We start from the raw sequence: 15330 nt of genomic DNA, 5'->3' as shown, positions 1-15330 counted from the left end.
ATCCATAATTTGTATTGAATGACAAGTAACCAAGTTTTCATATGAATTAAATTTGTCTATGATCAAGAAAAAGTTATAAAATACTTAATATCTTAAACAATACATTGTTTTGTTAAAAAAAGTACTTAGGTGACAATAGCAAATCACTCATGTATATCTTCATTACTTTTTATTATTATTTTAAAGCAGAAAAAAGGTCAACATGACGCTTTTTTTTATCGCTTTACGCATTTTAACAAGGATTTACAGAGATCATAATGTTTTATAATTTCATATTGTCGTGAAAAATAAATAATTGTATCCTCAGTTTTAATTCAATTCTTCAAGCATTCACAACTTACCTCTACTGTAAATGATTTTTTTATTTATTTATTTGTTGAAATGATTTTATCTCTAATTTTAATATATTTTTTCTCTTATAAAAAAGTAGTGTAAATTTTGAACCGGAAGTTCATACAGTTTCCTGGTTAAGAAGACGCAACAACAATTTATGATTATTTTTATTGTACATCTAATTAAAAATTTGTAACTTTTCTTTTTTCAAATTTACTTATATTTTAATAACAATTTAATTGTGGTCCTTTGTAAAAAAGTATCCATTAGTTAAAGAGTCCATCCTTTTTTAGGCACACCGATCTCACTTTGAAGCATGATTCTATATAAAATAGGTAAGCTTTAAAAATATTTAGTTATACGTAGTATATTATTAATGTTTATAGAATGACTATTAGCCCTCTGTTGGTGAACTTGCATATTATCTTTGCCCGAAAATTTAAAAAAAATGCTCCTTATTTCTTTTTATCCCTAATACTTTTCAGTATGCTCCTGAAACATCGGAAAATCTGATTATATACAATTAATTATCTGCCTTGGTAATCCCTTGCTTAGGACAAATTCGTATGTTAAACCATTTTTAATCATGATTTAGTGTATGTAATTAATTATTTTGCTTAAAAGTCGTTCGTTTGATTTCTGGGCTTTTTCTTCCTTTATATTTTCAATCTGAGAATTGAGAAGTTAAACAATAGCTACAAAATTATAATAATGTAGTTATTATTATACATAAAATACAGGGTGAGAACTCAAAAATTAGAAACTTTTTGGAGGCTGTCTAGCCTCAGTTCTAAATAGTAGAGGTTGTGCATGTCCTCCACGTTCAACTTGATCTCTGACAAGAAGATCTTCATTAGGAACAGGAGAAATGATGACTTCTTCTTGCCTTAATCAAGAGCTCAGATACAGGGAACCAAAAATCCAGCTCAGGTCATGGCCCTCGGTGTTGTGGCGTCTGACGTCAGCAAGATGCATCCCTACTTATTCAAGGTCAACAAGAAAGTCAAAAGAGACGTTTACTACAAAATCTTCATCTACAATGTCTTGCCACGTTTGAAGAGCAAGTTCTCAAAGGACAACTATGTGTTGACCCAAGACAGGTGCCCGGTACACAAGTCCAGAAGGTGTAGCATTTCTGTGATGAAAAATTGCTGCTTTCTTGCAGGCAGACTTCTGGATTTCGTCCTCACCAGACGAGAACCCCCTCGACTTTGCTGTTTGGCGTGTCTGGAAGACAAGACGAACAAAAATTATCAACCGAATGGCGAGGCCTTGAATACTGTGATCATGTCCTCTTATCCTCGGACTTCATCAAGGCCAGCTGTGCTTCAATTTGTCACCGTACTGAAGCAATCATTCAGAAAGGATAGGGACATATTGAATAAAAAGAATAGAAAATTGTTGAATTACCATCTTTTTTTTCAAAAGTTTACCATAAAAATGACACAAAATGAGAATGTGTAAAAATGAAAACGGTGCTTAAAATGTTCTAATTATTGTGTACTCACCCTGTATACTTAACTTCATTAAAAAGTGATGGGTACTAATTTGATTCCTTAAAATTTTGGGCTAAAGTAACGAATACTTGATAAAAGTTTGTATTAAAACTAAAAATGTAATGTTTTTAATATAAGAACCATATATTTTATTTAGTTCTAAGGCTACTACAGTCATGTTAATAAACTTATCTCAATATATTAATTTATTGTTTCTTGATGTCTTTCATTTATACAAGTATTTTAAACATTTTACTAAGTAATTATGAGTGCAAATTGATTCAATAGTGACTTAAATAGTAGTTGAAATATATTATAGATGTTAAATGCATTTAAGGATTTGAAAATATATATAATATGTAGTATCTAAACGAATATATTTAGATATGTTACAGTAATTGCTCATGCTTGAATTGTTATTACTATTTTTTTCTTCTGATAAAGTACTTAAAAAAACTGATTATATTAAGTCCTCAAGAAAAATGCCTTGATATGCCAAATTAAACACAATATAATTTTCTCTATTTACACTTATATACGTATATACAAAATTCAAAGTAATTGTCATAAAAAAAAGACTTTCAGATAAGAATTTTTCCATTCAGCCCTTCATTAAAAGCTTTAAAAGTTTTAATTGAAAAAGTTTGAAGATGGATTTGATGCAAATCGTATTTTACATCTTGATAATACTTTCATTTGCTTTATGAGCAAAACAAATAAATAAAAACAAATGTTCAATGTTTTATATTGGATATATATTAGTTTAACATATTTATTTTTTTAAATATTCAGTGTGTTTTAGTAAGCTGCAATGACAACTTTGCTAAACACTTACAAAAGAGCCTTGTGTAACATGTTCGTAGGGTCAATTTCGACTAACTCATATGCCTTTTCACCATATGAAACTATCGTGACTCCATTTTGGATTATACATAAATGCAGAAATAATGAAATGGGACCAACGATTCCTCTCAAACACATCACATTAAAAATAAAATCAGACAGAATGGTACATTTAGATATGGTAGGTGACATGATTAGAGTCAATAAATCCTCTTACTGCAATATGTTATTTGAACTAATAGAATCCATTGTAATTAGATTTAATATAAACTCTAAAAACTCAGATTTGACTTACTTACTCTTATTGTTTATATAAGATAAAGATTAATTATGACCTCTCACAATTTATCTTTGTATAATAAAAAACCATTTTGTAATAACACTACAAACAATAACGACATTTATTTTGTATGGAATCGAAGGAAGCAATTTTGGTTATTTTCCCAGTATAAGTGAACTTTACATTTTACGCTAAACATAATAACTTTGCACTTACATCGAGGATATTTTCATAAACTCCTTCTCTGAGATATTTCTGGAAAGTGTCCGATGTTATTTAGCCTCACATATTGCTTTGGTAATGACTTTGTTGAATGCTAAAAAGCCTAATCCAGTTTCAACACTAAAGGCTAATGTACAACTCTCTGGTGAATAAACATTTGATTGTTTACAGATCTTGTCCAGAAGGTCATGACGAATGAAACTCTTGAAATAATTCATTGGGCATCTATCATTAGTTTTTTCTTCATTCTGTTAAAAAAAAATGGAGAGAATGATACAATATATATAGGTACTACTTTTTTCCAATAGGGAAGGCGATTTATAGTTTTTCTACGTTGGCATAGCCTTACGTAGTTTTCAGTAGAGTCCATATCTTTTTACGGATTTTTCTAGGGTTCAGTCTCTTCACTATTGCTGGTAGGAAATTATTCGTTAGGCAAGATATATTCTGGATCCCGAGAGTCAAGATCAGACCAATCAGAGTCTGAGTTACTATTGTTTGTAATATATGCAATCAAGCTCTGAATGCGAGTAGATTTTATTCTTTTTGAGTAAAAATTACCAGAAGGTATATAATTTGAAAAACCAAACAAAAAATATTAATAATAATTTATGTTTTTTCCTACAACCCAATAGGACTGCTTCAATGGTTGGTTGGACCGTACAGTCCTATTTAGAAAAATTGCAATTATTTACTTATTTATACGAATAAAATGTAAAAGAAAAACATCGATTTACACTCCTAGTATATATATGGATTATATGCTGTGTATAAATATTTTTAAATAATAATTTCACTTGGTATTTATGATGCTACACTTCCTCAAAAACAGATTAATATAATATTGCTCAGAAATTAAATAACGCGCTATCAGGGACAAATTACAACTAACAAAGAAAAGTGGGATCATATTCATAGTGAATCTATCAAAAGCTCAACTACTAAAGATATGTTCAGTGAAATATCAGAACTAAAGAATGGCTATTTTTATATTTATAAGCATTTTTTTGTAACAGGACCCAACGGTCCACCTAGACGTAAGAAGGGTCAGGGAAATGGCCAATATTAATAAAAAAGATGCTTGTAGAAGCAATACTCCAGAAAATAATGGTTTCAAAGCTCAAGCATACAATAAAAATGAAGATTTCCTTCAAGTTTCCTTGAGCCGCTGTTGAAAATATTTTTATATTAAATAATAATTATATCACAAAAAAATATATAAATATTGGTAGAGAAGTGGAAATGCGAGCATTTGTAAGCGTGTAAAGATTATATTCTACAATCTACTTACAATTTCTACACAATTTGTATAAAAATTAGCCCATATTCACTTCTCTAAATATTGTTTTTTATTATTTTTCGTGACTGACCATAGTACGACCTCGGCCAATAAAATATAGTAAGGGGCTCCCAGCGTAAGATTTTTGCACCCTTTAGCATCTATAAATACTACCGTCTCTAGTAAGAAAAAATTAAATATTTTTTATCAATTAAAACCCTTTAATTCTTTTTATTCTTGTATAAAACAGAAATTTCGTAGCTTTTTTCAAAAAAGTTTACCGAAATTTTCGTCCTGATTTTTGTTTTCTTTAAATGTGGAACTCTTTGAATTTGACATTATGAAGAATATGCTGTTTCTGAACTATTCATCATAGAATTGAAGGGACATACTTGCACAGTCTCCCTTCCTTTCAAGTCACTCCTAGTAGAAGTGCAGTGGTGATCCTTATTTAGTCCAATACAGTCCAGTCTCAGGACTGGTCCTTAGCTGTCAGTTCTTGGAATTTAAAGAAAAATATCGTTGGTTAAATAAGATATATAATTTATATGAAGAACATTAGAAATATTTTAAAATATATATTTATATTTTTATTATAACAATATAAGACAGACATATCATATTTTACTTTGTTATATAATAGAATATTTCGAAAAAAAAAACATCTTAATAAAGTCCCAAGAGATAGATTTTTACCTAACTTAAGGAACGACAAATAATATTGGACAAGATGGATTAAGACATGAGATGACCCAGATTAATGTTCCTAAATAAGAACCGGCACATAACTCGTAAGGTTACATTTCTCCAAAATATTAGTCTTATTCCTACTATTTGTTATTAAAAATAATTCCAATTCCAAAAGTGTCCACTACCAGAAATCATTCTTAAGTTTACGTACAATTATTATAAATGACATTTTGTAGGGAAATGACAAAATAATAATTTGATGATGATTTTTTAAGAATTTATGAATCTATTCTTTTTGCTCTAATTTTGAAAGACCGTAATATATTTTGTTATTTATTATGAATTGAAATCATTGAGTGGTTATTATTGATTCGATCCATATTAGAGATGTTGCCATATGAATAATAAGTACATATTTGGTTTTTATTTTATTGGTATATACAGTTGATGGTTCCTCAGTCCATTATTCATTTCCTTTACCTTAGTAATCCTTATCATTCTTATTTGATGATAATGTGAAAGATATGTACATAGTTTAGTTTAGGATTTAGAAATTTAAAGATTTGCCTTTAAAGGAATAAATAGTTAACGAGGTACGAAATGAGAAAGAATTAAAGGTACTCATCGTGTTTCAGTTGATGGTAAAGTCAAAACTAATCCAATCTACATAAAAGGTGTAATAAAATGAAATCCATTATTTTTACAATAAATGGTTTTTGTGATGTGTATCTTATGTTGCGTATACGGTAGATCATTTTAGAAAGATAAGAATTCGTACTAAAAAAAAAAGAAATTAGGCAGTTTTGTGACTGATTGACTCAGTATTTTTGAGCGCGCGTCAAAAATGGACACCAGCAAAGAGAAAATACGCCATATCTTACAGTTTTTCTTCGACCAAAAAGATATATTAAGCCAGTTCATTAAAAATGGAATAGTGTTGATTGTTCTAATACTTTAACTGCCAATCATGTCCAATATAGGTGTTCTGGATTCAGTTTCGGTGATTTTATTGTCAAAGATGCAAGGCCAATTGTCAAAAATGTAGATTAAATAACGGAAATAGTAGAGTCTGACAGTCAAATAAGCACTTTTTTAATCACTGAGGAGAAAAAAATTAATGGGAAAAAATAGGAAACATCCATTAAAATAACAAATTTATTTTATCACAATTAATATGTATTCGATTATTATTTTTTGCGAAACATCATTTCCATATAATGCACACTCAACAAAATTACTATTGGTTTGTTGCCAGCGTACATATTTCATACAGATTTCAATGAAATATTTTTAACGATTGTATTAGTAAATCTGTAAAGATCTTTTATTCATAAATGCACACTTACAAAACCATGGAAATAGTTTGTCAAAATTTTCATTGCAAATAAGCTTTATATTTATATTTCTTATAAACATTAGATGTTAATTCCTTTAATATGGATAACGTAGGTCTGTGATGATGTTATTGAGTAAAGTTAGTTGTATGGAACGACCTTTACGTTCAGTACAGGTGTGTTCTCATAAAAAAGTAGGAGAATATGACAGATCATACTTGAAAGATCATGTTTAAGTTATGAAAAGCCTGATATACTAAATGCCATCTTTCAACTAAAGCTTTTATTCTAAAGTACTTCAATTCATTCAAGAAATTAGAATATTTCTCTCATTTTGGATTTTGAGGAGTTTGTATGTATAATAGCGGTAGTGAACAGCATTGCTCGGACTAATAAGCCGTTGGCTATTGACAAACTTGTGTATAATAGTATAGAAGATAGCTCCTCAAAAAATAATCTGCGTCATTGTCCGTTTTTCATGAGCACACTCCTACGTAACTACTTAATTATTAGATCAATTCATGTGTTCTCTTTTTAAGAATGAAAGAATAATAATAAGGGTTCTAGGGTTCCTATGGGAATGGGAATGCTTATTGGCATTGGCAACACCAGCGATACAATTTTCATAAAAAAAGCAAAACTTTGTCTGAATTTTTGTTGGCCTTAAGAAATTTAGAATTTTCTTAGCTCTTTCCAACTGTTTCAGCTTGTTCTGTTCATAAATAAGATGTCTTGTTGTCCTTCTCAGTGATTTTGTACCAATGTCACTCCAAATTGAAAATAGTATAATGAGTTCCACTTGAGAAGTAAGTGTAAATAAATAATAGTATAATGAGTTCCACTTGAGAAGTAAGTGTAAATAAATAATAGAATAAAGAAGTTACTGTTGCTTCAAAAAGTGTCCGAGCGATATTGAGACATTCTGTCGTATGTACATGGCTATGCATGAAATATTGACTATATTGATAATTCTGTATGTATTTAAATTAAATTATGATGTAAAAAAATAAAATGGATTCCTTTATATTTAATTTAGACAATTTAGTAAGAACTACAACGTGAAATGTAGTGCACTTAGTTTAAAAAATAAAGCAATTTCACAAATTTTAAATACTGTAATTATACTTATAATAATGAAATAACTTTGAATAGTTCCATTTAAGATCGTGTATAATATACACTGTTTAATTGGAGGTGGTGGATCTATTAAGTCAAATCAATAGTTTGACAAATTATTCAAGTTTCTAATGGGACTTACAAAAGTTGTAAAACTTTTTATATTGCCAGTGATGATATGTCAATTAGTTATTCAGGGAAGAATGCACATTAATGCACTATTGTTTTTGAAAGTTTTGCATATCTATGATGCAATTGCAGTAATGGAAAAAATAGAAAATATGAAAAATGTATTTACATATATTAAATATCTACTTACCTACTTAGATGATTGAATTTTTTGCAAAGTATACTTATATGTAAGAGATAGTTGTAGAAACATTTGGCATTATTTGCAATATAGAAATAAGTTGCTTTTCATTTACGAAATTAAAATACTCATTCTGAGTTATTAAAGATATGTTTTACTCAGACTATAGCCAGAAATGATATGAATACTCTATTTTACTCTTTTTATAAATACAGTCAAATATGGATATAATAAAAATAGTGCTAGGTAATTTCATTGCCATTAAATTCATTCCCTCTAAAATTCATCCCCGGACATTTCATTCCCACTTTTAAGAGGGATATTTAGTGACGTTATATGGGCTTATGTCTCTAAATTACTTAGTTGTATGTTTTGTGTAGGGATGTAGAGGGAGGACATGGCAGTCGACATTGGAGATGAGTGATAGGTCCTCGATGACTAGTGACAGATGGGAGACGTATATAAATCATTTATACCTTGGGAGAAAGAATATAAGAAGAGTAATCCCGGGATTCAATTTCTATTCACTATTCAGACTTACGATGACTTCATTTTTTACCCATAAACACCATAAAAAATTAATCAAATATTTAATCAAACACTGGTTGTCTCAAAATAGGGAGTTTTAAAATTACTAATTTCTATAATTATAAAAATATGGTCTTTTTTTATATATTTATCAGATAAAAGGAAAATATACAAGAAGTCAACTTTTCAACTAATAAATGCAGTTTTTATATATAGATTTGACATTACTATTACCTATATGTGTTCAGAGTACAAACTGTTTCATATATCCATGGCATATTCCATTTTCATTTGTTTATAAAACATTTTGACAAAATTTATGAGAATAAATGTCCTACTTTCAAACTTTTTAAATTATTTTAGATTTTTTTTAGATATGCAGCATATTTAATTGTGCATGAACAAACTAAAAAATATATATATTGTCCACATTTTCATTTATTAGGCTGTAGCTTAGGGATGTAACATAAATTTTTCACACTTGTACATTATATTAAGTAATATACGGCGTTATTTCACAAAAAATGTGTTGTAAGTCTTATTGTCATCAGTCTATATTTCTGCAAATTTACTTATCAACGTTAATTTGTTGATTAGCTCCTTTTAAGCTGTGTACAATTTTCCAAAATAGTTGAATAATAATACATTAGCTACCAATTGATTTTTAGCTTTTTTTCATTTTTACATAGCTAATATGTCGCCAAAATATTCTAGGAGTTTTAAAATTTTGATGATATAGTTAAGCATAACTTTGATAATGCAATAAACTATTTTTTAGGGCTTTATTTCATCTAAGAGACTAAATACCTTATTATAACTTGGATATATTATATTTTTATTTCTTTTGTCAATGTTCATTCTTAATTTATTGCATACTTTGTTAATCTAACTTCATAAAGGTGATAGTAAATTTTTTTCAGAAATAGTCACAATTTTTAGAATTAATTATCGAGGCATGACATAATTTTTTTATGTCTCCATAATATTTATTTACTCTAATGATAACTATGGAGATCAATGGAATATCTCTTATTATCAGTGGGGCTAATCGGTTGCACGCCCGTTGTTTTGAAATTGTCAATCTGATGAGTACATTTCCTTCTCTTAAATTTTTATTATTATTATTTTACTATTGAGTAGTGAACTTCCCTTTCTACTACATACTAGCTACTAATCTGATATGTAGATTGATCATAAAATACGAAAATAACCCTTGAGGATTTGTCGCAGAAATACAATTGTAAATCCTTTTTGGATTCAGAGTAGAATTGAAGGGTAATATCCGAGTAATTCTTACCTATATCCTCATTTATTTCCTACTTACTCTTGTCCCAGCTGCTTGTACCTGATCTAATGTAGCATCATAACTGCTAAGCTACTCTCATCCAAAAAAATTATAAAAATTTTAGGGATACCATTTTGACCTTAGGTCTTTTTTTAACATGCACGAAATCCTACCAATTAGCATTAATGTTTATTATACATAAAACATTCTTGTTTTGTAATAATTTATTGAATAAATGAATAAAAGATATTTCTATTTCATCTAAAATAAATTATATATATTTTTTTAAAACTATTTTTTATTATGAATTCTAAGATATGAAATATAATTGTAAAAAAATTTCAACTTTTTCACCGATGCTTAAAATATCATTTATAATGACTAATAATAGCAAATATTGCTTTATTTTGCTAAGTAAAACATTCACCTCAATGTTGGTACGTCTGGACATGGGATAATAAGGAGTAATCCATAGAGATAGGATTTGTGTAAGAACGCAAGGAGAAGATAGGAGAGATACATATAGTATAATTTAATTATGAACATTGAGAATATCACTACCTGTTATGTGATTTTTGAGGAAAAAATGAATTACTGCTATAGAGAAGATAACCTCCCAAATTTAAAATAGTAGAATTAGTGGAAAGTAAATATTATAATTATTTTTTAAGAATATATAAACAATTTATTATCCTTTTGAAAAACAATATACACTTAAGATAGGGGATAATTCATTTTTTCAAAGGAGATATTAACACACCCACAACTGATTAAATAATGAAAGAAAAAAGAGAACACGTGTATCTCCTTCTGCAACGAATTACTTTGTTCCAAGAGAAAATATACGGTCTTAGACGGTCTAAGATTTCCAGACCGAAACCCAACACTAATAGACATGGTAGCTCTGTCAATTTGAAGAATGTTTTGGAAGAGATGTCAATACGTTTCATTAAGTTAACTACAATCAGCTATGACAAGGGAGGAGTGGAAGAAGAAAATTAACAAGGGCATGTGCCCTAATTACTTCGTTGTCGATCCTCAATTCTACGTTGAGACCAACAAGGACTTACAATTATAATCCCATAGCCAATCTTTAAAGTTACATTTCGTCTTTTATGAGCCCACTCAAATGTTCAAACAGATTTTGAATAAAATTGAATGTAATAAGAAGGGAAGTTTAATCATCATGATTTAAATAATAATGACAACAGCTGAGGAAATGAAAATCCATTCTTAAGATTACCAATTCCTAAAAAAAGGCCCAGCTTAAAAATACAGACGATTTATATCAGTAGACATATGTCTCAAAACATAAAATTATGGAAATGTTTTTTTGAAAAGTCATGAGTATAAAAAAATAACTATTATCAAGCAGATAAATTCTTATTCACAAAGATAAAGAAAAAAGAAGATAATGAAAACCCCAAAGTAGAAACAATAAATCATCATTAATTTTCTTTTACATCTTTTTATACAAAGTTGGTCAAATATATTAGAGTTCTTAAGAAAAATCAACAAAAGACAAATAGAAAACCTTTTTTTATCCTACTCAAATAAAAAGACTTTGAGTTAAAATGATGTCAATAAGAATCACATTTGACTTGGGATAAACGTAGAATAAAGGTAAATATGTAAATTGTCTTTATGTACATACAGATTTGCCTTTTTAATAGGAAAAGGAATTTGAATAACAACTAATTTACCAACATTTACTTCCATTATAAACTAACATTGCAGCAGTACATAAAAATCTCTTTGATGTTTTTGTCAAAATCATTGTAAAAAAAGATAACTCATGTGTACATAAAGCATGCATAGTACCATTTGAGATCCCTTATATGTAACTATATATTTTTTCTCATTATATAATATATTAAATTTATGATATTTACATTACTTTTAAACATTTACCGGTATTGTTATTAAGGATTAATTTATTACTTATTGCCACCAAATAATTAATGGCTCCCACAACAAAAATTGATATAATTAAAACAGTAAAAAACCTAAATAATTATTCAAGATAATTAGGAAGTCTTTGGAATCAAAATAATAAATTAATTTACAAGTAATAAGTATTGATAATAATATTTTGGATTATATCCAACTTTTCAATTCTTTCCCATAACTCAACTTGTAAATTAAGACCAATTTGTGATATTTTAATGACTTTATTTATTTACAGATGTATCATAGAAACTATGTATAAATAAACATTTTAGTTTAAAATTAATTATCTAAACCAAAGTCAAACATCATGGGAGTTATTAATCAATTTTTTTTACCACAGAACGTTTTCTATAAAAAAAAAATTGACAGTAAAATTTATAAAAAAAACAAAGCCAAAAAATAGCTAAAAATTTTATTAAAAAAAAAGGCAAAAGATTTATATGTGTGTACGTTCGCGCCCCAGTGATTCCTAAAGAAAGAAATATACTTTATGTATATGAATTTCACCAAAAGATTTCTAGGTTAGATGGGGTAATTGTAATACTATAATGTTTACTTATACTTAATCAGCGCAACTCCATCTAACCAATTAAAGGTACATTAAAAAAAAGAATTGAGCAATAGTTTCATCATATGTGAAATAAAAGAATAAAAAAACAATTATAATTATTCTGTAGATCCAGAATAGATTTAAATTTCTTGTAAATGTGTTTTAAAAGGCATAATAATTTTAAGCTTCTAACTGACAATAAATGGATTGTCCAGTAAAATAATTGTTTTAAAAAGGTTCTGGACAAAAACGTTGGGATAATATCATTGCAAGACAATATTATCGTGTGCAATTTCGTTACAATTTATATAATAGTCAGACGATAAAACTATTGAATAATGAAGAAACATGTCAGAATAGAACCCTTCTAATGTTCAATAATACACCCTAGCCAAGGGTTTTGTAGGTGAAGTGCTGGGGCCCGAGGCAAGTTAAATTTATACACCGCTGCTTCCCAGATGAGCTATTCACAACAGTGAATAATATATCTTTCAGCCCTAAAAAAGTATTGATTTAATTTTAAATCAGACTTACTTAATTGCTTGGTTTTATTTGTAAATGAAATTACTCTGCAATACAAGATATTACCGCTGTTTATTGTGTAATCCCTCCAATAGGTTTAAATGAATTATTTCAGCCAATAAATGTACAATATCTTTGTGATGCTAGGATCTTTATAAAACCTGATATATGATATTAAGGTCAACACACTTAATTATTATATATTTTCCTTTATCCTCTACTTTTCTCCCTCTGGTACCACCTCCAATCCTGAGTACCGCCCTCCATGTCTAAAAAAGTATTCTACATTTTTATAATGCATTTTGTGCATTCTATGACCCATGTCTCTAGAAGTTAAACCTTCGTTAGCAAAAATTCTTTTTAAAATGCAGTTAGTTAATCATTTTAAATATTGCCAAAAAAAACGTACTTTATTTCATTTTACTCAGATTTACAATGATAACGATTACTTCTGTAAAATTTGAAACATTACTTTCAGCAAATCCATCTATTTTTCACTCTTAAATATCAATTAAAATGATATAAGTACTTTTATAAATACAAGACATCGAGAAAGAATAAAATCATATTTTTAAATAATATTAACAACTTGAGTTTTGTGTTACAACAGTATTATCTAGTTATATTTATAGTTAAAACATTTAATTAAGAAAAAAAGAAACCAGGAATTAAAAAGGAAAACAAACTAACGAAAACCTTTGAATAAGTATATAAATCGATTAAAGATGGCTAATTATATAAAAAAAATCTGAAACAAGGTATTAACCAATATAAAAATTGTATACAACCAGATTTAGTATATCAAAAAATACTCAAAAGTATTGGCGATAAAATGTTCATTCCAAAGAAATAAGAATCACTTATATATCCCCGGGTGTAAAATATCCTAGTTAATTAACAGAGGGTTAATGAAAAATAATTAAGTTTTACGGATTTAATTAGTTATTGGAGCAATTTCATATATGTCACATCAATAGCCTTTTTTTTTATCGTTGAGTTTTAGTTTAATCAGATCTGGCTCGTATCAAAAAAAATGTTATATTCATTTGTTTCAGTTCAAAATTCTAAATGTTTTTGTTAACGAATATGCATAATATATTAATTATTTTCCTGATTTGTTTAAGATAAAAAGAACAACAACATCATAGTGTTAAATACTTATGTTTTTTTTTCTTTAAATTAGAGAACTAATCTATGTAGGAAGGGCAAAACAAACTTATTAAGGATTAGATACAATTTTTGTCAAAAAGATCTTACATTAAGATTGTAAAATATTCTATCTAATTACATTGACGCTAAAGGATTCTTGAATAAATTTAAAATTTATTTTTTCTTATATAATGTAATCCTTATCATTTTATATACTTAAAATAGCGAAGTTTTTTCCCCCCTCCATTTTACATTTATAGAACACAAAACTTAAATTCGTTATTGAGGCCCCTCATTTAAAGTTATAATACTCTTCTATGCATTCAATTATGGCATTGAAATCCTGACATATTTTTTACTTATTTATGTATTTCTAGGTACTATATTTCTTATCATCAATATTTTATCGATGGCCATTGCGAGTCCAGCTTCAAGGAAATTAAAAAAACGTAAACTTTCACCACGTAAGATTGAGGTTGAAGAAATTGATGCATTTGAGCCCTCTTTTTTAAGCCCTATATCCTCTGACACCCAAGACCGCAGCTTTGATATAGGCGTTCAAAAGCAGACATTAACTGAAGAAATTAAAAGCGATAAGGATGGAGGAGGAATCAGTACAGGGCTCTTAGGAATCAAGTCTGATATGGCAGAGGCCTTTGGAAATTTTCTTTACGACAAGTATATTAAAAAATACTACAAGGTTCTAAAAGAAGCCATGATCTTTAATAAAGAAGGGGCAGACGAACGAGGAGCTCGTGAGGAAGGGTAAGTTTAACTCATTCTAAAATAAGGTAACTTCCTGACTTATCAATTGATTTATGTGACTTATAGATCACTCGGAAAACTAATATTGGATGTTGCAAGAGTGATGGTTTCAGATGTAATCGGGATTACTTTAGGAAATTACATGGGCTTTCAAACTGAAAGAACAGATAATGAAGGTTCCTTTTTTGATATATTTGTCAATGCTGTGAAAAAGCAAAGCATGTCCAAGAAAATGGGCTGTCCGGTATAAGAATAATTATGACATTTATTTTGTTATTTGTTTCAATGTATAAATAGTGCTAGCACTTTGACTGAAGTATTTTGAAAATGTTTCATTAAGTATGAAATAATTTTGTTATAAAATAATTTTAAAGTATTATTAGTTGTCTAATTTATGCATATACATTGTTTTGTTCATGTTAATCGATTAAATATACTCTCAATTATTTTAAAAAAATAGTAAATATAGGAGTTATTCAATTCTTTCAATTAATGTTTTTGACAATATTAATATTTTTATGCAATTGATGGATTAAATATAAAGGGGTGTACACTACCATTACTACAAACTTTGACCTCATCCATATCCCGTATGAGTGCATCACTGCCAATTTTTCCTCTCCCTACCAGAGATCAGGTAACTAATATAATCAATGTCAAGAAGAAGAAACAGAATGA

General features: G+C 28.2%; 1 protein-coding gene across 1 annotated transcript; it reads left to right on the top strand.

Moving 5' to 3' along the window:
• Positions 1-289: 289 nt before the first annotated feature.
• On the top strand, positions 290-15096 carry LOC121116823 (uncharacterized). Its single transcript, XM_040711119.2, has 4 exons — positions 290-348; positions 627-668; positions 14265-14652; positions 14719-15096. Exons 2-4 carry the CDS (start codon positions 650-652, stop codon positions 14900-14902), a joined length of 591 nt encoding a protein of 196 aa, XP_040567053.1. The 5' UTR covers positions 290-348; positions 627-649; the 3' UTR covers positions 14903-15096.
• Positions 15097-15330: the final 234 nt, after the last annotated feature.

Source organism: Lepeophtheirus salmonis, chromosome 4 (genome assembly GCF_016086655.4).
Source record: "Lepeophtheirus salmonis chromosome 4, UVic_Lsal_1.4, whole genome shotgun sequence".
NCBI lineage: Eukaryota > Metazoa > Arthropoda > Copepoda > Siphonostomatoida > Caligidae > Lepeophtheirus > Lepeophtheirus salmonis.
Note: the sequence above shows the minus strand (reverse complement) of the source record. Positions and strands in the feature narration are given on the sequence as shown.

Coding starts and splice junctions, on each gene's coding strand:
- LOC121116823 (XM_040711119.2), top strand. Junction 14,653..14,718: donor CGAGGAGCTCGTGAGGAAGG/GTAAGTTTAACT, acceptor TGTGACTTATAG/ATCACTCGGAAAACTAATAT.